The following is a 26,881-nucleotide window of genomic DNA, read 5'->3' on the forward strand; positions in this document are numbered from 1 at the left end:
AATATGCCTACGTAAAATAAATAAGCTTATACAAAAATTGTTGTACTAGTTGTAACTATTTTCCAAACATCTCGTTGCTAAATTTCGAAGAGTTTGGGTAGTTGTGATACAAGGACAGAGCGGCATTCGAATCAATTCCAATTACTACTTTTGTACATTAAAAATGAAAAGTTAAACAATATTGATAGAGTCCTTTTCATGAGCATTTTTGAGTGCGTCACAGTTTTTCGATTTCTTTCTAACGCATTGTATGTTACAGAAAAAAAGGCACGTCTGTGATTACAGACGTTTATTTTATTTATAACATTTGTTCTAGTTGTCGATAGATGGCGCTATAATTGAAAAAAAAAATATTTACGAATTATATAATATATCTACGAATATAATCTGTACAATTTATAAGACTATACACATAAAAGAAAATACCATTTTATAAATGCAATAAACACAATTCATTTGTTTTTATGCCAAATGGCAAATAAAATGTGACAACTATCAGATTTGACTAAAATGTCATGTTAGAATAAATATTATAAATGTGTATTTATCACGGACTTACCTTTTTTCTACCATTTGTGACGCACTGAAAAATGCTCATGAAAAGGACTCTACAATAAGAACCACATAGTTCTAATAACAGATAGTTTAAAAAAGAGATTATAACTATGCTTACTGAATTAGATGCCGCGTGTATGAAAGTTGGTTTGAACGTAAATTTTGGATAGACACAATACACGAAAAAGCTGGTGCCAAGCGAAATAAAAAAATATTAACGAAATAGCATTGGTTCATAGATATAAATATTAGGTCATACTTATAAAGAATCACTTTAGCATGGGCCGCATAAGGAACTTTATCAGACATCCTCAAGAACAACATGCCAAATTATTTGAAAGAGAAAACGTTCGACTAATGTTTGCTTCCATTCGTGACGTACGGCGCCGAAACACTTTCGTTAACCAATCTCAGAGTGGCTCAAAGGAGAATGGAAACGAGGAAATAAGAAGAGGGGCAGACGTCAGAGATGTCGCAGAGCGCATAACATGTCTGAAGTGGAATTGGATCAGGGGCGTAAGAAAGGCCCCCGCAGCATGAAGCTTGCGGGGGCCCCAATATGTCAGGGGCCCCATCTTGTCGTCTAATATGTAAAAATGTGTTATTGTTATATAATTGTGCGCATACATACGCAACGTTTTTTAAATAATGCAGTATTGAAAATGAAGTTGCCCATCAGATAGATACAATGTATCGTATGTATGTATTGTATGTTAATAAAATTGTAGATATATTCGCTGATAGTAGTGCACAAAGAAAGTTGTTCATCTCATAGAATAATACTATGTAGGTAAAAATGTAGTGGTTTATTAATTTTCTTTCTATTTTATTCTACATCAATAAAGATGAAAAATATAAGTTGTCCTAAACAGTGCACGAATACACTAATAGCCCAGTAAATGACCGTTTTAGAGTGCAATTATCAGCGTCACGACATATTTGCTTAGTAATTTGGATTTAGATTCTACTTATTCTCCACTTCAAAGTTGGAGTTGTGCCGTTGGTTGCTTTTACTTAGGAGGTGGGTTACTTCTCGGGGGTGAAAAATATACGTTTCAAATAAGTCCTGAAATGGATACATTGACTAATTATAAGCAACTTTTGTTCTATAGAGCTTCTTTATCTAAGTCAACACTTTTCAAGTGACCTGCGAGTGAAAATATTTATTTTTCAACAAAAAAACCACGTATTCAGGCGGTTTTTAGCAAATAACCCCAAAAAAAAAGTATTTTATCGAATTAAATATTATCAAAAAATTATCGAAAATATATTTTTAGCAAAAATGTAGCTTATAAAAAAAATGATGTACATATTCATGTCTAAAATGAAGTCTATCGACACAGTAAAAGAAAAGTTGTAGCTCATGAAAATTGTTCTTATTCTTCAATTTTAAATCGAATATTTCAACGTGAAATAACCAACAAACGAAGCATTTTTATAGCAGGCTCCTAGCATCACAACTAAGCGAGTAACGCTCAAAATAAAGTTGATCCTTTTTTTGCTAAAAAAATGTTAAAATCTCCCCCTAAGTTGGATCGGTTTCTTATTTTTGAAAAAAATTGGTTTTATAGTAAAAAGTTTTTATTTTAGAGAAATGCCCTTTTTTCAAAATAACACCTCCCCCCACGAGAATTTAAAATAATATAAATTTAATATTTGCAGTTTAAATGTTTTTAGTTTCAAACACCTGTCCCGCTTGCTACGAGAAAAAATGTTTTTATCTTTGTGCTGAATAAAGTAAAGGTTGTGCTGAACGAGGTAAAGTGTGCGGTAACCTAAGCTATACATGTAAAAAAGTTCATGCCCCTCGCCTCCTCTACCCCCTTCCCCACAGGTTCCATGTGACCTGAACTTACAGGTCATATAAAAAAAGTTTAGTAATTTGTAAAGCGGTAATGATTAGTTTCATTTGGGGTGCTAAATAGGGGGAGATTTTCAAAATGTTTTTTACCGAAAAAGTCTTTAACTGTGTTTTGAGTGAAAATCTAGCTAAGCTTTGATGATAGAAATTTTTGTAAAAAGTAAAAATACCTAAAACTTTTTTAAACATTTAAAAAAAGTTTTATTGATTTTTCCCCAAAAAAGGCTTCATTTTGTAGTTATTACACGTTAAAATATTCAATTTGGAATTTGACGAATAAGAACAATTTTTCATGAGCTACAAATTTGCATTTACATGGTCGATAGACTTCATTTCTGTATGTTGTTCTGAAGCTATTGTGGCATTTTTATAATCAATTACTTTTAAAGGGAAATAAGCCACAATTTTAACAAAAAAAATAATTTTATTAACGTTTCGAAGCCCAAATCGGGTTTCGTTGTCAAAATACAAAATACTACTAAAATAAACAAAAATGTTGTTGCTAAGTAAAAAAAAATTATTCTAATAATTATTTAATCTGACTCATTTATATTGGCAATTCAGACGTATATTATACATTTTAAAGTAGAAGACTTTAAAATGATATCGCCAATATTTATGAGTTGCGTTCCTGGGACGACTTTACTAAAAGATAGTTCATTCGATTACATGAAATCAATCCCAACTCAAGAATATCCGTCACAAAAAATCATAGCATGTGATCTGTCTTTAAAAAGACAACCAAATACAACGATGACAGTAAAATTCTCGCGATAGAGATTCCATAGTAAATCACGAGGGAATTCCAGTTTTATATATAAAATACGAGTTAGTACAAATTTTATATTATAGTATTACTTATTGTATATCTATGTATTATTAATATTATTTATAATTTAAACATATTAAAGTCAGAATTTGATATTAGTTTTTTGAAAGTAAATTAAATGTAAGACCAAATACTTACGATGTCGGGATAGTATCACGAGGCGTTTTCCTGGTTTTCCCACGTGATTTACTATGGAATCTCTAACGCGAGAATTTTACTCTGTCATCGTTGCATTTGGTTGTCTTTTTAAAGACAGATCACATGCTATGATTTTTTGTGACGGGTATTCTTGAGTTGGGATTGATTTCATGTAATCGAATGAACTATCTTTTAGTAAAGTCGTCCCAGGAACGCAACTCATAAATATTGGCGATATCATTTTAAAGTCTTCTACTTTAAAATGTATAATATACGTCTGAATTGCCAATATAAATGAGTCAGATTAAATAATTATTAGAAGAATTTTTTTTTACTTAGCAACAACATTTTTGTTTATTTTAGTAGTATTTTGTATTTTGACAACGAACCCCGATTTTTGCTTCGAAACGTTAATAAAATTATTTTTTTGGTAAAATTGTGGCTTATTTCCCATTAAAAGTAATTGTTTATTTCTGTATGAGCTACATTTTTGCTAGTTACTTACTGATACTTACTTTTTGAGCTATTTGCGAAAAACCGCCTGAAAAAGTGTTTTTTATTGAACAATGTTGAACATTTTCTCTCGTAAATAACTCGAAAAGTATTGACTAGACCACTTCGGTGGTGACATTGAAAATAACACGGTATCGCCGTATTTCACGTTCATTTACTGGGCTATAACACATGATATATAAGTTTTTGTTACACATGTCGCATTTTTTAAAGGGGGCCCCATTTCCAATTCTGCGGGGGGGGGGGGGGGCGACGACGGATTTTCTTACGCCGCTGAATTGGATAGACCATGTGGCTAGAATGAATGACTGGCGGTGGACCAAAAAATTACAAGGAGATCACGAGCAGACAGAAGAAACAGACGTAGACCACCTACACGATGGACAGACAATGTCAAAAGAATCGCTGGAAACTGGCTGCAGGAAGCTCAAGACCGACAGAACTAAAGGAAATTAAGGGAGGTCTATGTTCAATTTTGGACTCAGAAGGCTGGGTGATGTGAAAAGCAACAGAACCAAGCACATGATTAAATATTGTTAGTTTTGTATTGGGACCGTGCAAGTTCGGCAAAGCGACACCTATTTCTACGCTCTGCAACTTTATTCGCACTTTTAATTATATTGGCCAATTATATTAATCCTGGTTACTGGATAATTGTCAAGGCCATAGTCCAAAAAAATAATAAGAAAAATAAAATTCAGGTTATGTTATTAAAACGTAAACAATTGTATGTAGTAAATAAAATTAGTTATTAAAATGCAGTACTGCAAGCAAAATACAATTAATTAAATTTACCTTTATATAATAATTGCATATCATATCAATATTGTGGAGCAACATATAATTTTTCTTCTTCAATGACAGTAGATATGAAATGTACGTCAATTTGACAATTTCAATTGACAATATGAATTATTTAAGAAAGTTGCAATATTTCTCCGCTATTCGCGCACGATCGTTTCTCAATTCCCTTTCAAGTACTTGCACACCGCGAATACCAGACGGCGTCGTTCTGAGTATATGCATATAATAAAGTAAATATGGGAAATAACAACGCGACCATGATAGTTTTCTTCGTTGTCCATGCCGTTCTCGATCATGATAATTGCATAATTTAGTTCTTCGGCTGTTGCCCTCATTATTTAAATAAAGGACATTATCTATTGACGAATAATGTTTATGATAGTGTAGATCTATGTAAAAAGTTATTAGATATATTAATGGATTGTCTAGGAAGCTACGTTCTAATATACGAGAGAAACAAATTGTAAACGACGTTTATATACAGTATGTCTTTGTAAGTTGTATCCATATGGAAAACTTTTTTATTATTAATTTTACGAAAAAAAGTTATTCTTCATAAAATGCTCTGCATGGTCCAAAACCTAAGATTTAACCATCAAATATCAAATTTTTTGAATATTATACGAGGTATGTCAAAAAGTTTGAATTTCACTTAAGAGTAAAGTAGCTTTATTTTTCACAATATTGAAAATTGCTATTATGAAAAGTTGTTTGGAATTAAAAACTATATTCTAGTATGCAATTACATTCTTCTAATTGATTTTTCTTTAAATTATGGATAATTAACATTATTTTCAGTTATTTCAATTCAGATAACTCTTTTATTATTAACTTTACAAAAAAAGTGATTCTTAATAAAAAGTTCTGCATGGTCTAAAACCTAAAATACAACCATCTTATGTCAAATTTTATTAATTTAATACGAGGTATGTCAAAAAATATGAATTTCGCTCGAGAGTAAAATACCTTTATTTTTCACAATATCGAAAATTGTTATCATGAAAAGTTATTTAGAATTAAACACTATGTTTCACTGTGTAATTACATCTTTCTAATTGAAATATTCTAAACTATAAAGGTAGGTACTTTCCTTTTGATCTAAATTTATCTTTTTTGACATACCTCGTATAAAATTGATAAAATTTGATATAAGATGGTTGTATTTTAGGGTTTAGACCATCCAGAACTTTTTATTAAGAATCACTTTTTTTCGTAAAATTAATAATAAAAGAGTTATCAGAATTGAAATAACTGAAAATAATGTTACGTTATCCATAATTTTTCAAAAAAAAATTTTGTTCAATTAGAAGGATGTAATTGCAAATTAGAATATAGTTTTTAATTCCAAACCACTTTTCATAATAACAATTTTCAATATTGTGAAAAATAAAACTACTTTACTCTTAGTGAAATTCAAACTTTTTGACATACCTCGTATAACATTCATAAAATTTGATATCTGATGGTTGAATCTTGGGTTTTGGACCATGCAGAACTTTTTATAAAGAATCAATTTTTTTTCGCAAAATTAATAATAAAAAAGTTTTCCATATGGATACTACTTACAGGGACATACTGTATATTTATATTATATTGCATCAAATCTACATATATGAACCTTTGCAGAAAGGTTTTCCGGTATTGCGAGAGTTTGTGGACAGTCCGTATATATACAGTAATCTTAAAACTAGACATTTTACAAAACACAATATTCTCGTAATCAAGAAATATTCCTAAATTTTGGTAACCTAAAATTGAGTGTAATGAATTATTTATGTAATTTACTGAAATATTTTGAATAAATATATAAACAAAGGAAGAAGAACACAAGGCAGTCACTGAAGGTTTTCACCTCCGATTTTTATGAAAATTGTTGAGTAGTTAGAGGATACCTCAAGGAACAAAGGTGACATGATGCCAACTTGTGCTTTTACCCTGGGGGTGGATGCCACCCCTTCTCCGGTGTGAAAATTATTTTATTAAAAATAATACCACAAGTCGATAGAGGGATAAATTCCAAGCAAAATTTTTTATAGAAAGTAATTAATTTAAATCAATACTTTTTGAGTTACCAATAAAAAATAAAAGATTTTTTTTTTCGTAAAAAATGCATGTTTTAAAGCCACGTATAACTCAAAAACTATAAGCTTTTCCAAAATAGTTATTATTACCAAAATTAAAGATAATAAAAAATTGAATACATTTCTCATTTAAATAACTACACTAATGTTAATTCAAAGTAAGTTATGGGTAATTGAAGGTATAGTTTTTTCGACGAGTACGCAAATCTAAGTATTCAATCTTAAATAACGGGAAAACGATGCATTTTATAAAATATACCTACTAAACACTTGTCAAAGTACTTCGGAATACCTATCAAATGAGCTCCATAAGACGTTAATAGTATGAAAATTAAGCAAGTTATGATGAAAATAAGAGAACTCTTTGGACTTTTTTTGGAAAAAGTGAATAATAAAACATTGCCATTTCCACAAAAATTAAAATTTATAGAAATCCTTACAAGAGTTTCTTTATATTAGAATAAGTAATGATTTTGACAATTTTGACCGGTTTAGAATACATATTTTTGAAAAAAAAGATATAATTTAAAAAAAATCAGAATTTTTCAGATTATCGTTATTTTCTTTTTCTTTTAATAATAACTCATACTCAATATACGAAAAAAATGATATATAATCAAACTTTAGTTTTTCATGTATCAAATATTTTACCTTTTTTAGTATTTCTGTAGGGTACAAAATAACCGAGATAGAAACGTTTTAAGCTTAAATTTTGCCTGCGAGAACCATGTAACCGGGCAATTTAACCTTTTATTTTTAAAAAAGTAAGGGGTCTAAAAGATTAAATTCAACGTGGTTTAAAAGCCCTTAGTTTTAGCTTTCAAATGGTATTTAGGCGAATCTCACGTCTCAAAATTAACGGAGCTATTAAAAAAAAAGACAATAACATTTTTTGGAAAAATTTTTAAAAGATAACTTTTGAAAAATTTTTGGAGCATAAATTTTAATGCTATCAACTTGTTCGTAGGCTCATCTGATAGATATTTTTAAATACTTTGACAAATGTTTAATAAGTTTGTGTTATAAAATGCATAATTTTCCCGTTATTTAAGCTTGAATACTTAGATTTGGGTAGTCGCCGAAAGAAATATACATTCAATTACCTATAACTCACTTTCAGTTAACACTAAAAGGTTTTTCTAGTAAGGAATTTATTTCATTTTTTTTATTTCCAATTTTGGTAATAACTTTTTTGTAAAAACTTACAGTTTTTGAGTTATTTATGAAAAATCGTTTAAAAACATGCATTTTTCTCACGAATAATTAAAATCTTTGATCTTTAATAACTCAAAAAGTTTTAAGATATTTTAATAATTTTATATAACAAATTTTGCTTATAATTTGTCCCTCTACCGCATTATGGGGGTTATTTTTAATAAAATAATTTTCACCCCCGAGAAGGGGTGGCATCCACCCCCAGGGTAAAAGCGCAAGTTGGCACCATGTCACTTTTGTTCCTTGAGATATCCTCTAACCACTCACCAATTTTCATCCAAATCGATGGAGGTTCAACGAAATCGGAGGTAATAGCTCATATCCACCTTCAGTGACTCCACTAAGAGTGACTACTGATAAAACATGCTTATATACAACTGTTAAATTTATCAATACTTTTTGTGTAGTCGAAATCAATTTTCAAGGTAGGTATAATCATTATGAAAGGTCATTATCAAACGTCGCCCACACCGCAAATGTATTGAAAATAGCCCTCAAAATTAAAGTAGAAAAAGCAGTGCGCCAAGTTAACATTTAACAATTCGCTTACAGAGAAAAAATATTTTTAAAGTGTTATGTAATTTCATAATTTATTCTTAAAATGATAAACTGCTTGTGCAACGTATCCATGTTGGAAAACAATTTATAATTTTATAAATTTTTATTATTTTAAATGAAATTACCGCTACCCCTGTAAAGTGTTAGATGTCAGAACACCTTATGTTGTCAAATAGTCCAAGAGACAGCGATGAAAAATCTCTTTGAATTTACTAAAGCTATATTTTTCACAGTTGATTACTGTGATTGTGTAGAGAAACATACTGCGGTCGGTCAAGCGAAACGTAGAACAGGGGTTACTGAGAGGGTATCAAAGTTGCTTTCCTACGAAGGTAATTAAATCCATTTACTAAGGCTGAAAATCAGTACAGACATTCTAAATTAAATATAAATAAAAGTTATTATAGTCGGTCAGCTGTATGACGGGACAGAGCCGGTCGGTCGGCCCCAGTGAATGTACAGGGCTATTCACTATATTTTGACCCCCTTGTAAACTGCTTTATTTACGGAATTAGAAAAAAAATGTAAAATACAAAAGTTATTCGATTTTTAAATTATAATTTTTTGACATATATATTGTACTAGTGGCGTCATCCATTTGGGCGTGATGATGTAATCGACTATTTTTTAAAATGGGAATAGGGGTCGAGTGCTAGCTTATTTGAAAGGTTATTCAATTCTCTATTCAGTAATACAAACATTAACATGATTAATTATACAGGGTGTCCAAAAAAAAATTAATTAAATTAATTGTTTAATTAATAATTCAAACATTTTTTTGGACACCCTGTATAAATAACGATCTTAATGTTTATAGTACTGTATAGAGAATTAAATAACCTTTCGAATGAGCTAGCACACGACCCCTATTCTTATTTAAAAAAATAGTCGATTACGTCATCCCGCCCAGATGAATGACGTCACTAGTACGATATATATGTCACAAAATCGTAATTAAAAAATTGAATAACTTCTGTATTTTACATTTTTTTCTAATTCTGTAAATAAAGCAGTTTACAAGGGGGTCAAAATATAGTGAATAACCCTGTACATTCATTGGGACCGACCGACCGGCTCTATCCCGTCATACAGCTGACCGACTATAATAACTTTTATTTATATTCAATTTAGAATGTGTGTACTGATTTTTAGCCTTAGTAAATGGATTTAATTACCTTCGTAGGAAAGCAACTTTGATACCCTCTCAGTAACCCCTGTTCTACGTTTCGCTTGACCGACCGCAGTATGTTTCTCTACACAATCACAGTAATCAACTGTGAAAAATGTAGCTTTAGTAAATTCAAAGAGACTTTTCAGCGCTGCCTCTCCGTCTAAAAGGCCACATCTTGACATTCAGATCCCTTCCGTTTCCTCGCCCCAACAGCCTCGAAAAGTAACTCAACGAAGCAAATCGCTTTCAGCATTTTTGCTCCCGCACTATTATTATATTATCATAGTTGTAAAAATGTTAAAGGTTCAAAGCCAGAAACACACATCTTTGCTTGCACTATCATTTAAAATTCGTTTTGTTCAGTAAATTATATAAAAACTCAAAGCAAATTTTATGCAAAGCAGTTAAGTAAAAATACATTAATATGTTTTTAAAATATGTAACACGAGGACAATAACAGAATAGCCAAGCAATCTCTATTCAAGACCAAATTGACTGAAAATGGGAATAATAAAAATATCTATATTTTTACACCTACCCGTTCATGCTCACAGTCTGTAAAAATATTAACAATACAAATAGCACAAAAATTTTATTTGTACACGTCAAACGCAAACGAAAATTGACAAAAGTTGCTAACAAACGGCAAAAAACGGTATCTTGATTTATTTGCAGATTTAATGCCAATTTACTTGCTTAGTATGCTTCTTTCTACGTCGGTAGTTAGATCCGTCATATTAGGGTGACGTTCATATCTCATTTTTAGGTAATCTTGATCCTAGGTAAACTCGCTGCAATTCGCGATGGTAAGTCACAATGACGACCTGTCATGGATTTCGGCTGAACTGGCTTCTTATGTCAAAACATGAGCGCGCATGCATTTGAAACGAGTAATATTCATTATTTTGATACTACTGAATTAAAAATCTTTTTTCATATTGGACTAAAAACATAACCTCTGTTATTTATACTAAGATAGTACACAGTGTACATAATTATATCACAATTTTTTATAGAATTATTAAATTATTAGTAGTAATTGCACAAGAGCTCTAAAATTATTGAATTTTTCCCGAGTGACACCTTGACAGTTTTAATTTCACGAGCCGAAGGCGAGTGAAATTATGTCAAAGTGTCACGAGGGCAAAAATTCTATATTAATTTTAGAGATCGAGTGCAATTTGTTGGGATTATTTCATGAATAAAACTGTTCAAAACCAAAATTTTATTGTAATTTATTTATGTAAGTACAAATTAGTACAATTAAACAAACAGTTGTTCTCAATATTAATTTGACGGTTGAAAGTCATCACTTTTATAATTTTTAAAACATTAATTGTCATTAATGTCACTAAATGTATTTTTTCGTAGCAACGAAGGGCATCTGACGTAATATACTTGACGACGAGAAATTATCAAAAATTATCGATTTAATTTAGATTTCTGTAGCTTTCTATTGGTCAGAATCTCCTATGAATGAAATGATCTCCTATATATTATTGAAAAATGGTAAAACACGTTCGAAAAAGTCGGTAATCCCATCGATTAATAGCTAGGGTTTGAATTCTCAAAGTTTTCGTGACAATGAGTCGATTTATTAAATATATCGGCGAAGGGAGCCGAAAACTTGAATTAATTTAAAACATGTAAAAATAAATAATAGTACATTGCGTACCTAGTAGGAAAAGCTTAACATTCCCGGACGATGTAAAGATTGCAGTCGAGGCGCAAGCCGAGACAAGGCAATACAGACTCGGGGAATGTGGCTTTTCCTGCAAGGTATACATACTACTTTTCCGAAAATCCAACATTTAAATTATATTAAAATAAACATGTTAAAATTTTCAAATATACATATTTTTATTTTGACTTTTGACGAGTGTTTTCTCCTGTTTGTTCTGAATCTGATTTTTCCTTACAGTCAGGAAATAAAATTTCTGTAGTTATTTTTCGTTTCCAGGCAACGGCTAAGTATAAGGAAATATCGAACGTTTCTTTCAAAAATGTCGTCAGAAATGTCTAAATTCCTGACCGGTCGGAAAAGAATATTACTTGTTTCAAATGCATGCGCGTTCATGTTTTGACATTAAAAACCTTCAAGAAGCTAGTTCAGCCAAAACCCACGAGGGGTCGTCTTTGTGATTTCGATGTTTGAAATATCGCAAATAGTTTAACTTGTTTTTGGAAAACACTTTATTTCCCTTTATAAATTTTGTCGTTTTTGTGATTGTCGAGAATGGTACTTAGAACTACATTAATTACGTATTTTTACAATGAGGTAGAATAGGTAATATGTTTAAACTACATATGTAGATACCATACTCAACACATTTAAGTACTAAAAATATGCAAAATAGATATCTAAATGTAGCTATTACTAAAAATATTAAAGTTCCTTAAATGTTTCCCACAAGGAGCAGTTTAATAGGCATACTTTTGCCAATTTTCTATATGCGTTTTATAATAAACTAAGAATCAGTTAACTGAGACAATAAGTCTTATCTGTAAAATCACAACACTATCGACTGCTTCTTCGTCTATTCAGAATATCGAATAGTACTTCAGTATCACTCCTCTCGTCTTCGCTTTCACTAGGACTCTCGTGCATATCTTCTTTTATCAAATATTCTCCCATGTCATTGCTTTCTACGCTTTTCTCGTAAGGACGAGGCCTCAACGGTTGATTCTTGATTTTATGGAAAACATGGAATGATATTCCACACAAGCAGGTTACCAAACCTGCTATGTTTAAGGGAGATAGTTGATCGTGATTCCATTCTACAGCTATGACTAGTTGTAACACTTCCTGTAAATATATTCAAAGTATGAGCAAGTACAGTAGAACCCCGATTATCCGTGCTACTCGGGAGCGGACGTGGCACGTATAATTGAAAAGCACGGATAATCTGAACATTTATTTCTTATATATAATACCATTGTTTATATAGGGACAGTTGGTCAGCCCAATAGGAAAATTTGTTTGATTCAAATTGAGACAGTCACCAGATGTCCCCACAATTTATGTCAGGGTCAAAACGTCAAAACGCATAGACACCAATTTGGATACGATCCTATTCATAACACCCCAACTCGCATACATATTAAGAAAAATAAATATATAGAGGAGTATATTTAGAAATTGAATTAATGATGTCATGCTACTATACATTATATATATAATAGCATGACATCATTAATTCAATTTCTAAATATCTTCAAAAATCGCGTTACGTAATACTTGAACGCAACCTTGTACGTCTAGAGATATTGAATCAGATTTATTCAAAGAGCTTAAGAAAGAATGTAAAGAAAGGTATATTGATGAGAACATAAATACAGGAAACCACTACAGATCAATCAGAAACTATATAACAGATAAACCGTGGTTTTCTAAAATGGAGTCGACAAAGGATATGACAAGAACCATATGCAGAATGAGATTTAACCATTGTCTTACACCATCATATACAGGGTGTCCCAGACTAATTTACCCACGCTATATCTCTTAAACGAATAGAGATTTTCGAATGGAACAAAAAGTGGTATATTCTACTTGTAACACACTTTAATATGGAGTAGAAAAAAATCATTCCCTAAATATTCATCCCTTAGTTACAACCCCTAACTTTAATTTTTTTAATAGCACCCTGTATATTTTTTTATAGTTTTGGATGTGGTCTTCTATCGTCTATTAAACACATGTTTTTAAAATAAAATCGGTTCGTAAATAACCAAGAAAATATCAGTTTAGTTTTGTTAATTATGTGTCCCAGACTAATTTATCCAGGCTATATTTCTTAAACGAATAGAGATTTTTGAATGGGACAAAAACTGATCTATTACATTTGTAATACACTTTAATATGGCGTAGAAAAAAAATTATCAGCTAAATATTCGTCCCTTAGTTACAACCCTAACTTTATTTTTTTAATAGCATCCTGTAAATTAGGGATGAATATTTATTGGATGAATTTTTTCTACACCATATGAAAGTATATTACAAATGTAATAGATCAGTTTTAGTCCTACTCGAAAATCTCTATTCGTTTAAGAAATATAGCCTGGATAAATTAGTCTGGGACACATAATTAACAAAACTAAACTGATATTTTCTTGGTTATTTACGAACCGATTTTATTTTCAAGAAATGTGTTGAATAGACGATAGAAGACCACATCCAAAACTATAAAAAAATATACAGGGTGCTATTAAAAAAATTAAAGTTAGGGGTTGTAACTAAGGGATGAATATTTAGGGATGATTTTTTTCTACGCCATATTAAAGTGTATTACAAGTAGAATATACCACTTTTTGTCCCATTCGAAAATCTCTATTCGTTTAAGAGATATAACATGGGTAAATTAGTCTGGGACACCCTGTATATTTAAACTTAATATAGCTGATAGCCCTCAATGTATTTGTGGTCAGTTTGGTAACATACAACACAAAATTTTGACCTGTTCTCTTATTTCTAATAAAGTTAATATGTTTTTAAATTCACTGTATTCTTTGACTGATGTCCACCATCCCATTAATTTAAATTATTTATTAACATTAGAAAATAATGAGTTGGTATATGGTTCTTTTCATGAGCATTTTTCAGTGCGTCACAGTTTTTCGATTTCTCTCTAACGCATTAAATTGTATGTGACAGAAAAAACGCACGTCTCTGATTACATTTCATCGGTGACATTTATAACATTTAATCTAGCTGTCAATAGATGGCGCTAATAATATAATATTATATTATTCTATATAAAAAATATTTAATCTGTACAATTTATAAGACTATACAAATCAAAGAAAATACCATTTTATAAATTCAATAAACACAATTGATTTGTTTTTATGCCAAATTGCAAATAAAATGTGACAACTGTCAGATTTAACTAAAATGTCATGTTAGAATAAATGTCATAAATGTGTATTTATCACGGACTAACCTTTTTTTCTATCATTTGTGACGCACTGAAAAATGCTCATGAAAAGAACCATATCGACTATTGTATAAACATATTTTAGCTATTAAACTTAAATTGTAACTGTAAAATATAAAGTAAGTATTTTTTTGAAAATTGTCATATTATATTAAAAGAAAAAAGAAAAGAAAAACAATATAAATAAAAAAAAATAAAAAAAAGAAAATAAATATAAAAAAATATAAAAAAAATATAATAAAAAAATATGTAAATAAAAATGAATGACGAACTTAAACAGTCCATAGTAAAAAGCTTTCGAATTAAGTAGAGGGCTAAAGAAGAATTTTGCAGTTTTTGCTGTGGAACTCTGAGAACATCATTTAAAAAAATATATATAAAAAATTATTAAAAAAAAATAAATAAATACAAAAATAATTATTTATTAGTAGAATTGTTTATTAGAGATTAATATTAGTATTAGTTTTAGGATAAGATACGAAGAAATGACTAATAAAATAAAAAATAGCAAAATTGGCGAATGGATTTAGTGTCCGCAGTCATATAAACCCAAATAAACAACAACAAAGTTTTATATTGTCCTACAGTTGAGAATAAATAGATTAAAATTGTTGATGGTCAGTTCACCTAAATTAAATTATAACAAATAATATCAAATAAGCTTATAATTATTACTGATAACATTGTATTAAGTAACTCATTGCTTATTTGGAAAATTCGGATCCTAATTGCACTTTATTGTTACCTATTCTTAACGACTGATTTCCAATCTGAAATTAATGTCATTTTAATGTGTTCACACCCTCATTAAAATTTAGTATAAATTATAAACTTGAAATTAATTTTAGTTATTTCATTTGATTCGTAAAATTCATTAATTGTTAGTTAGTTCAGTTAGTTCATTTGATTTGTTGGAGTTCATATCGACTGTAATTATTATTGTGGTATTTTTGTGTAATAACGATTGCATTTATTAACGGAGCACTCTGAAACATCCCCAGGGGATATTTATTCGCTTAAATACATTATTATAAAGGGTGATTCATTTAGAGGTACTTTTTTTGGTGAGGATTTGTTGGGAGATCGTGCATGAATGGTATCACCTAAAGTTGCTTTCTTATTCAGTATTGTTTGACATTTCATCCTGGAAAGACTTAACTCGGCACAACGTCTAGAAATTATTTAGCTGTATTACGAAAACAGGCGTTCAATGAGGAATGTATTTCGTGCGCTTAGAGCAAAAAAATTGTTTTCCGATGAGGCCCAAAATGAGGACAGTAAAGAAGGAAGTTGGAGGAAGTTGTTTTCGGCTTAATGAGGACGTGAATAGACAAAATGACCGCATTTGGGTTGATGAGCAGCTCAAAGAGATTCAAGAGTTGCCATTACATTCAGAGAGAACCACTGTTTAGTGTAGTTTATGGGCCGGTGGCATTGTTGGTCCATATCTTTAAAACAGAGGCCGGTCAGAATGGAGACCATTATTGCGCCATGATAACTGACTATTTGGTAACAGAAATTGAAGTTCGTAGTTTGAATGACATTTGGCTCCAAAAATATGGCGCCTAATGCCATATATCGCGTGAAAGCATGGCTTTACTGCGAAAACGGTTCGGTGAGCAATTTATTTCACGCTTCGGACCAGTGAATTGGTCGCCTATATCCTGTGGCATCACAGGTCTAGTCGTTTTCCTTTGAGGCTACCTAAAGTCCAAAGTCTACATGAATAAACCGGCTACGATTGAAGCATTGGAGGCTAATATTACACGAGTCACTGGTCAAATACCAATCGAAAAGCTCGAAGGCCTCATCGAGAATTAGAACTTTAGAATAGACCATCTTAACCGCAGTCATGGTCAACATTTGAAAGAAATTATCTCTAAGAAGTAATTGTAAAGAATGGTTCTTTTATATGACAATAAAAATTTTCAAATAAAACTCATTTTTTTCTTTGTTTTTTCTTTTTAAAAAAGTACCTCTAAATCAGTGGTTATCAACCTTTTTGAGTGATGTACCACCTACAGTTATTTTTATTATTTCTGGTACCACCTATATTTTTAAATTATATTATCAATATTTACTAAGTACTACTATTTTAATTTTTTCTGTGTTTTGTGTACCACCGCCAATAATGATATGTACCACCTGTGGTACATGTACCACAGATTGAGAACCTCTTCTAAATGAATCACCCTTTATAAATGTTTTAAACAAAATTATTTTTTATTTTATTCACATAAAGGTATTTTTCGAAAAAAAAATGTTTTAGAACCCCTGACAGCCACAAAATGTCAATAATATTAATTCCCAAGTTATTTACAGTGATCCTATAGAAAAACAGTATATTTGCTTAAAACCTGTTTCTGATAAAATTTGGTATCACTGTTGGTCAATAACCTGTACTGTAAAGTCAAGGTGGGACACACTATAGAAGGGACAGGATCAGGAATAACTTGATTAGGGAAAGAGCCGGGGTAACTACTGTAATGATATGCCGCGAGCAGCACGTCGACAGATCGAACCGTGGACGTTTCACCGTTCGCGCAACATGAGACCCCACTCATTTCCACTTCTCCAAAACAGTCCAGGCAGAGAGCGTACTTATGGAGGCCAACGAACGAAGACTTGCGGTTAGAGAAAACCAAATACTTTGCTTCGGAGCTTCTAGACAATCGACAGTTCTCTGGATTTGGCGGGCAATTTGAAAAGCATATATATTGTATTTGTATTTATACATATCATTGATTACGAGGAAAACGAAAAGCCCTAGATACAAAGTTTACTACCTTTTAAACAATTAGAATAATTGAAATAAAAATATAATAAACAATATTTTAAATCCAAGACTTTTCGTTAATAAACTGCTTTCTGGCTGCATCCCATATCTCCGGATTTTACAATATATAATCACATAGAGACGACGAAATAGGAGAAAGCAAATAGAGGACACTTAGGCCACGCATTTACCTTCTCTTCGTCTAGGAAAAGGACCGAAAGACAGTTTCTAAATACTCACAAATTGAATAAAAATGAAAAAGATAAAAAAGGGTTCAAGGCAGGTTTTGTTTATATTCGATTCAGAGTTGGACTACCATCTCCATATAGTAACTATTTCAGCATCCTTATGCATCATCAGTGAAGATTATGCAGTCACAACTCTGAAGGGAATACAAACATTCTGCCTCTTTTAAAGCAAACCATCGCGATGCGATGAACCCGCCTTTTGAGACGCAATACAGCGACATCTCTCGTATTACGAGGAAAACGAAAAGCCCTAGATACAAAGTTTACTACCTTTTAAACAATTAGAATAATTGAAATAAAAATATAATAAACAATATTTTAAATCCAAGACTTTTCGTTAATAAACTGCTTTCTGGCTGCATCCCATATCTCCGGATTTTACAATATATAATCACATAGAGACGACGAAATAGGAGAAAGCAAATAGAGGACACTTAGGCCACGCATTTACCTTCTCTTCGTCTAGGAAAAGGACCGAAAGACAGTTTCTAAATACTCACAAATTGAGTAAAAATGAAAAAGATAAAAAAGGGTTCAAGGCAGGTTTTGTTTATATTCGATTCAGAGTTGGACTACCATCTCCATATAGTAACTATTTCAGCATCCTTATGCATAATCAGTGAAGATTATGCAGTCACAACTCTGAAGGGAATACAAACATTCTGCCTCTTTTAAAGCAAACCATCGCGATGCGATGAACCCGCCTTTTGAGACGCAATACAGCGACATCTCTCGTATTACGAGGAAAACGAAAAGCCCTAGATACAAAGTTTACTACCTTTTAAACAATTAGAATAATTGAAATAAAAATAGTTAGAATAATTACAAACCAAACGAATATAAACAAAACCTGCCTTGAACCCTTTTTTATCTTTTTCATTTTTACTCAATTTGTGAGTATTTAGAAACTGTCTTTCGGTCCTTTTCCTAGACGAAGAGAAGGTAAATGCGTGGCCTAAGTGTCCTCTATTTGCTTTCTCCTATTTCGTCGTCTCTATGTGATTATATATTGTAAAATCCGGAGATATGGGATGCAGCCAGAAAGCAGTTTATTAACGAAAAGTCTTGGATTTAAAATATTGTTTATTATATTTTTATTTCAATTATTCTAATTGTTTAAAAGGTAGTAAACTTTGTATCTAGGGCTTTTCGTTTTCCTCGTAATACGAGAGATGTCGCTGTATTGCGTCTCAAAAGGCGGGTTCATCGCATCGCGATGGTTTGCTTTAAAAGAGGCAGAATGTTTGTATTCCCTTCAGAGTTGTGACTGCATAATCTTCACTGATGATGCATAAGGATGCTGAAATAGTTACTATATGGAGATGGTAGTCCAACTCTGAATCGAATATAAACAAAACCTGCCTTGAACCCTTTTTTATCTTTATCATTGAGTTTAAGACAGTAAATGAAAAATCTCACTTAGCTTGGTTGATTATCTATATAAATGAAATTGAAAATATACTTATTAACCTAATTATATAGTATTGGCAATATTTTAAATAGAAAAACATCGTTATGTATATACATACTTATAGGATACCTATTTTATAGGTTATAGTTATTGGGGACTTGGCATTTTACACCAATATTTTGAATTTCTCTAATAGAAGGTTTGTTTAAACATTAATTGTCCCTTTTAGATTTTTTCTTATTAAATGAAAACAATCGCTTTTGTTTAAGACAATTTTTATTTCTTTTATTTCTTTATATCTTGTGGAATATTTCTATTTTCATTTGGTAGTAGGTGGTAATAATACAACTTTGATTCTACCTTCCTTAATGTGGAAATTATAACTTTCCTATGGTTAATTATTTTACAGAGAAATTAAAAATACTGGTTTAAAATTGTTGTAAAATTCAAAATATACTTATTAACCTAATTATACAGTACATATACATTAGCAATATTTTAAATAAAAAACTTTGTCATGTACCTTATAATAATATGTAAATATATAGGATACGTTACTTATAGTTCGGTACCTATTTAGACCAGGGTAATAAGCTAGAAATAGACCATGTTCGGGACACTCAAAGATCCAGGTAGCTGACTACTTTTTTAGTTATTGTATACCTATAGGATGAAAACCTACCTGTTTCCTGCCTAGAGTTCGCGTCCGTTTTTTAATTATTAACAATTTAGTGCAAAAATCGCGATTTTTTCGATTTTTTTTACTCCTTTCAAAAGCTAAATAGTTGACATAAAATTACAAATTTTTTTATTTTTTTAGAACATTAAAAAACCTTCAAAATGCCGATTTTTAAAAGTTAAAAAGTTAATTTGTTGCTACGCAAACTGCAAAATAAGTGAAAATCGTTATTTGTTAATAATTTTTACTAAAACTACCTTAGAATTTTAGTGTTTCACCCAAAGTTGGGTATTGGGGTACTTAACACACGCTCAAAATTTGAGGCCGATCCATTAATTAGTTTAAGAGTTATTCTAATTGTTTATCCCAGAGACCTTTATTTTGCAATAACATAAGACAGAAAATAATGAAGATAGGGCAATTCTGAGTAAGTATGCCAAATGAAAGTAGAAAACTGATACTATCAAAATGTACTAAAAAACGATAAAATGATTATCTAATATAGTCAAAAATCCTAATGCCAAATTTGTGAAATTTTGTAGTTTAAAAACATTTAGAATAACTTTAAAAATATTGTCTGTAAAAAAAGTCATTTTACATATTACAAAAGCTGGTATTTTACACGAATTTTTAAAAATGTAGTTTAACTGGTGACTAGTCGTGGTAAGTGAAGGGGGAGCTGGGAGCCGACAAATGCACGAGTTCAAAAACTAAAAAAAGCAACTCAAAACTACTATCATTTTCTATATCTCGGGATATACTGAATATGTTTTGATCATTCTTTTTTTAATTCGTATGTAATTTTTCTGTACATTACAAATATGTAATTTGTCTAGACATTTGTTAATTAATAAACAGTCTAATTTGTTTAAACAATTTTTGAAAAAATAATTTTTTCCCAAAAATCCATGATTTTAATCAAACTCCCCTATTAATCACAGAAAAAGTTAAGGTATACTTTAATATATAAATTATCTTCAATAAATAATTATCTAATAAAAATCATTTATTTATTAAAGTATACTTAACTTTTTCTGTGATCAATAATGATACCTATCATTAAAAAAATAGATTTTTGTAAAAAAATATTTTTTCAAGAATTGTTTAAACAAATTAGACTGTTTATTAATTAATAAATTTATAAACAAATAGCATATTTGTAATGTACGTAAAAATTACATATCAATTAAAAAAAGAAAGATCAAAATCCATTGACTTGATCCGGAGATACAGCAAATTATATTCGTTTGAAATTGCTTTTTCGGTATTTTAACTCGCTGGATTTGTAGGTTCCCCCTAGTAATCGTTTGCACTACATTTTTGAAAAATCGTAGAGGGTGCTGTGAAGGTATAATGTTTGTGCAAATTTTTTAAGAAAAAATACAAATCCCCTTCTTTAAAATGGCATTAATGAGATTCCTTAATTATTATAAACAAAGTAGCTGTGAATTAAAAAAAACATATGGCAACTTTGTCCCAAATGAGCCCAGGCTAAATTTTTTTATTTGAAAATTCGTGTTATAATACTATCTTTTCGAATATATAAAAATATTGTTTCTACAAACAACATTTTTAAAATTATTCTAAATGTTTATAAACTACAAAATTTGGCATTAGGATTTGTGACTATGTTAATCATTTTTTATCTTTTTTTAACACATTTTGATACTATCACTCTTCTTCTTTCATTTGGCATACTCAGAATTGCTCTATCTTCATTATTTTCTGTCTTATCCTATTGCAAAATAAAGGTCTCTGGGATAAACAAATAGAATAACTCGTAAAACTAATTAATGGATCAGTCTCAAATTTCGAGGGTTTGTTAAGTACCCCAATATCCAACTTTGGGTGAAAACAATAAAGTTGTAAGGTAGTTTTAGTAAAAGTTATTAACAAATAACGATTTTCACTTATTTTGCAGTTTGCGTAGCAACAAATTAACTTTTTAACTTTCAAAAATCGGCACTTTGAAGGTTTTTCAATGTTCTAAAAAACTGAATTTTGTAATTTTATGTCAACTATTTAGTTTTTGAATGTTTTTGAGTGCAAAAAATCGAAAAAATCGCGATTTTTGCTTTAAATTGTTAATAATTAAAAAACGGACGCGAACTCTAGGCAGAAAACAGGTAGGTTTTCTTTCTGTAGGTCTACAATAACTAAAAAAGTAATCAGCTACCTGGATCTTTGAGTGTCCCGAGAAAATCCTTATTACCCTGGACTAATTGGGGACTTAGCAATTTTACCAGTATTTTGAATTTCTCTATAAAATAATTAACCATAGGAAAGTTATAAAATACAGTTAAATAAGTAACCATATAAAAGTTATATTATTACCACATCAAAAAACAGGAGGTACCTACTACCAAAGAAAAACATAAATATTTCACATAATAAAAATATTCTTAAACAAAAATGATTGTTTTCAATTAATAAGAAAAAACCTTGAAAGGAAAATTTAGGGTTTAAACAAACCATCTATTAGAGAAATTCAAAATACGGGTGTAAAAGTTCTAAGTCCCCAATAACTATAACTGTCAATTGTCTAGAAGGTCCGAAGCCAAAGTATTTGGTTTTCCCTAGAGTCTTCAGTCTTGTAGCGACAGCACTGAACTCCAGCGGAGTGAGCAGGCAGGCCGACTTGAGTAGCGAGGCATCGTACTGGAAGTGATTCGCATACTCGTAATTAAACGGTAGCCGTGGAGTGATTTCCGATAAACATCATATGGCTCCCGTATGATTATTAATATTTTGATTGCTTGACTGTTTGTGCCTTACACTGGAGTGAGGTGTAAGGATAATTCATTTTGTTATTAATTTTCTTTTTCTTTTGCAGACATCTATGCAGGGGGACTTCTCTGCAACGGGGCAGTATATAATCATCTTTTATTTTGTTTGTTTATTTTTTAACTCTGTATACAAATCGCCGAAATATATTTACTTTGTTTTTAACCTGTGTTTACTGTCGTCCTGAAAGAGCTACCCGTCACTAGTGTTGGAAAATTGTCGAGAATGAAAAATCAGAGAATATTCTCGGGAATATTCTCGAGAATATTCTCGCTATGGAGAATTTTCTGAGAATGAACCCTATGACGCACTTAGGGATATTGTTGAAGATGAAATAGGGTATTAAAAATAATAAAATTATATACAAAATTATGAGACTAAACAACAGTGTTCTTTATATATAAACAAAATACAAAAACAACAGAGAACACAAAATGTATTTGATAAAAAAAATGAAAGTTTCGTCTTAACAACACATAATGCAAGTAATGGATGTGGTGATTTAATCAGAAAAACATGAGGCCTCAGGTTCAGAATCTATTTCTATCATTAGTTCATCCTGGTCATCTAAATTCTGCATTTCAATGTACTGATGAGAAGTTGTGGGATTTTGTTTTTCACGAGTCGCCAGCTCAGTCATGGATTGGTCTACGTCTAAAGGGGCATTTAGACGGGCTAGTTTTTGAAGCAATATGTTGCCGAAAATATATATTTGGTATGTTTCTGGCAACATTACAGCCATATAATGAAAATATCGCTATTTGGCTGAGCCATGTTGCCGAAATCTTACTGGTATTTGAACACTATTGCAGTGCCTGATGCGTCGCCGATAAAGTCGAACTGCTGTGGAAAATTTTGCATGTTGCTCTGTATTTCTTCTTTATTTTCTGTACTCTGTTGAAATTTAATTTGTTTTTGTTAAAACATACAAAAAAAAGATGAATACGTGGTCAAATGAAATTATAATAAGGTTTATTAATACAGTACATCCAGAGTTGTGGAACTTGACATACTTCTGGAGCTATGAGACAAACGGAAGAGTAGTATAATAAATACATTAAACTAAAACTTTTAGTATAGGTATATAAATAACAATTGCTAATCTTGTTGAAATTGGTATTGCGTTTCTCATGTTTATATATTTATTTATTTATTTATTTATTTAGTACCCAAATAACAGTACTGGACCAATTACAATCTGGGTTAGTGTATTAAGCGTATTAGTAAATTTACCGTTTACAGATCATAAACATAACAACAAAACAGTATAAAATACATAGACTACATAAACGCCGTTTATATGTAAGTGTGTGAAAAAACTCAAAATGAGAAAAACACACTCACATACGAACAACGACGAACAAAAACTTATAAAGTAATTAAAGAAAAACAGAAAATACATAGTATGTAAAACAATTAAATACAAAAATACAGAATAAATATATAATATAACAGCAAGATGCTAAAAAGTGACTGGTTGCAACCTAATATCGTTAGCAGTATTCTTAATGATGCGTAAATTAGAATTGAAGATGTCAAAGAGATCAGAGTTCGCATTGTAGTGAGCTTGCATTTGTACTAGAGGTGACTGCACCAAAATATTTGATCTGGCTCTGTTAACATAAAACGTTTGTGAAGTACGAGAAGCAACACGTGGTACGTGGAGATTAAGAAGTTGCAATAACTCAGGAGTATTTACTTGATTGTTAATAATTTTAAATAAAAAGCATAAAGATTGAGTTATTCTACGACGCTGAAGACTTTGCATCTTAAATTTATCGAGAAGTAGCTCTTCAGAAAATCCCCTAGCAGGATAAATGCCAGTGGATTTAAAGTGCATACTTTTTAAAAACCGCCTCTGTACTGATTCCAAAACAGTTGTGTGATTTTGATAAATTGGAGACCAAACTATCGATGCATAATCGAGTTTGGGGAGAACAAGAGATGAATATAAAAATTTGCAAGTGTCAATATCGGTAAGTTCTTTCGCATTTCGTAAAATGAAACCTAGAGTACTAAACGCACCCGCAACGATATTAGTGATGTGTGGAACAAATGATAGTCTGCAGTCAAATATGACCCCCAGGTCCTTAACAGAGCTGGGGCGACAAATGGAAGTATTATGTATATGATAATCGTAGTGTGTTGGAGAAGGGCTTCTAGAAAAAGACATAACATTACATTTAGACGCATTTAGCTGCAAACAATTAGTGTCACACCATATACTGATTTTATTTAAATTTTCTTGAAGTCTAATGCAATCGGAGGGTGACTTAATTTCAAAAAATAATTTTAAATCGTCCGCATAAATTAGTGAATGAACATCTAGGTCATCAACAATATCATTAACGAATATCACAAACAGTAGCGGCCCTACAATTGAACCTTGAGGTACTCCGGATAACTGAGGAAAAGGGGTTTGATCTTTCTTCTCTATTCTTGGCCATATCATATTTATTAATAGTTCGAAATCACTTTTTGACATTCTTCTAAAATTCTTAAAGAAACAATTGTCTAGCATTATTTCCATAGTTAAATTACTCATTGTTTCGCATTTACATAGAAAAGCTGTATCCACATTTTCCATTTTTTCTTTTTCTTTTTTGTGTATCGTCTTAGCACGATTAAGGACGCAGCAACTGTCAAGAGAATATTCTCTTCTTACATCACTACCCGTCACACTACAGTCTCAAAAAATATTTAGAGCAAAGATTGCAATGGACTGGTTACTTTAGACGTAGAAATAAAAACTATGTGAAACGAAGGATAGAGCTTTTAGAAGTTGATGGAAAGAGCCGTATAGGAAAATCGAGGGAAAGTTGGAAGGACTGTGTTTAGGTGAAGAAGACACTATGGACAAAAATGAGTGGCGAAGAACAACTAAACTTACCTTAAAAATTCCTGCTATTGCTAAAGTTAAACTAGAAGTATAAGTTACTACTGTGACTTCAGTAAATTCCATGAAAAATGCGATAAATGCGCCTAATAAGATCTTCAGAAATTGTCTAATAAAATTTGCAGAGTCGTCGCAACCCCAGAGATGACAGTTTTTTATTGCATTTGGACCTAAAAGATTAAGAACGTTTAAATAACGTAAAGTTAAAGATTATTACAAAGATATTTGATCGTTTTGATCATAATTATCTTCATATATGGTCTAAGAGCTAGCAACATTTTCGAGAAAGTATTTTAAGACAGCTGATTCTTTAACATATTGTTCCCTATGCTTCCTCGAACACCGTACCGGCCATCTGGCTGCTGATACAGGTTGCGTTCATTACTGCGCAGCACGCCTGTACAGGTAAATACAAAATCAGGGTGATTGATTAGTGTGATAAAGCTTAGTAGATCCGCTATTATAGTAATAGATAGCAATAAAAGTTTATAACAAAATTGTAGCCAACTTTGAGCCTTACATTACAAAATTAGTTAGAATGTTACAGGGCGTTCGATAACATAGTGGCAGACCAAACTTTTGTTTTTTTTTTAAATGGAACACCCTATATTTTATTTTATATTCGAAATCTTAAATTCCCCACCACAAAAATATAAAGGTTTGTCATGTTATACAGGATATTTACAAAGTTATAACCAATGTTTTATGAAAATCGTAATAAGTTCAGCTCCATGTATAAATAAAAATAAGCACAACAACAATGGTTTATTGGTGCCATATTTTTTTTTTGATTGTCAAAATTTATAAAAATGGTTGATATTGCTAACTTTCTTTATATCGAATACAGGGTGAGTCAAAACGCAACGCAAGTACATTATTTTCTCAGTAATTTTAAATAGAACACCCTAATTAATGGTGATTAACAGAACACCCTGAAATATACACTGCTTGATATTTGGATTTACAGTCAAGAATACCATAATCTTATATATATATACACCGTTCTTAGGCGTCAACGCCCTTCGGTAGAGATATATGGAGGAGTATCACCAAGCCGCAAGCCCTTATCCCTTGCCGTACCGCTCCTCCATAGGCCGATCAGACGCCAGTTTATTCCTGTGTTTTTCCTAATAACTTTGATATTTGTATTTTCATTTCTCTCCATTCTGTCATTATACTTCACACGATAATATTCTTTTTCTTTGTTTTTTTTTTGTTCCTTTACATTATTTTTGTCGTATTTCCTCCTCGATATGTAGCGCACTTGCATGTGCTTCTGTTCGTAAGGTAATCTGCACGTCAGATTAAAAAAGATATCAAATGATAAAAAAATATATAACATAATATACTCAGAGACACAAGTGTTACACGCAGAAGGAATAATTTCTTGAACTTAATTTTTTGGCAACAGAATAACTATATTTA

The 26,881-nt window shown here is 31.0% G+C and overlaps 2 protein-coding genes across 3 annotated transcripts in view; one reads left to right on the forward strand and one right to left on the reverse strand.

Moving 5' to 3' along the window:
* The window catches only part of LOC126889377 (titin), a 251,639-nt gene extending 228,915 nt beyond the window's left edge, over window positions 1–22,724 (forward strand). The window contains exon 15 of the mRNA XM_050657632.1: window positions 22,610–22,724. The gene's annotated coding sequence lies outside the window, so the exon portion shown is untranslated. The remainder of the gene's footprint in view (window positions 1–22,609) is intronic.
* LOC126889382 (solute carrier family 35 member C2) overlaps window positions 10,228–26,881 on the reverse strand; it is a 62,286-nt gene continuing 45,632 nt past the window's right edge. The window contains exons 5-6 of one of the 2 annotated variants that reach the window (XM_050657641.1): window positions 25,451–25,626; window positions 10,228–12,531 (exon numbers count right to left, since the gene is read on the reverse strand). In XM_050657641.1, the coding sequence (XP_050513598.1) occupies window positions 12,244–12,531; window positions 25,451–25,626 (464 nt within the window). In that variant the 3' untranslated portion in view covers window positions 10,228–12,243. Of the gene's footprint in view, window positions 12,532–23,046; window positions 23,455–25,450; window positions 25,627–26,881 lie in introns of those variants that run through there. The other variant, XM_050657642.1, reaches the window with a different exon arrangement.

This window comes from Diabrotica virgifera, chromosome 8, assembly GCF_917563875.1.
Source record: "Diabrotica virgifera virgifera chromosome 8, PGI_DIABVI_V3a".
In the NCBI taxonomy this organism is placed as follows: domain Eukaryota; kingdom Metazoa; phylum Arthropoda; class Insecta; order Coleoptera; family Chrysomelidae; genus Diabrotica; species Diabrotica virgifera.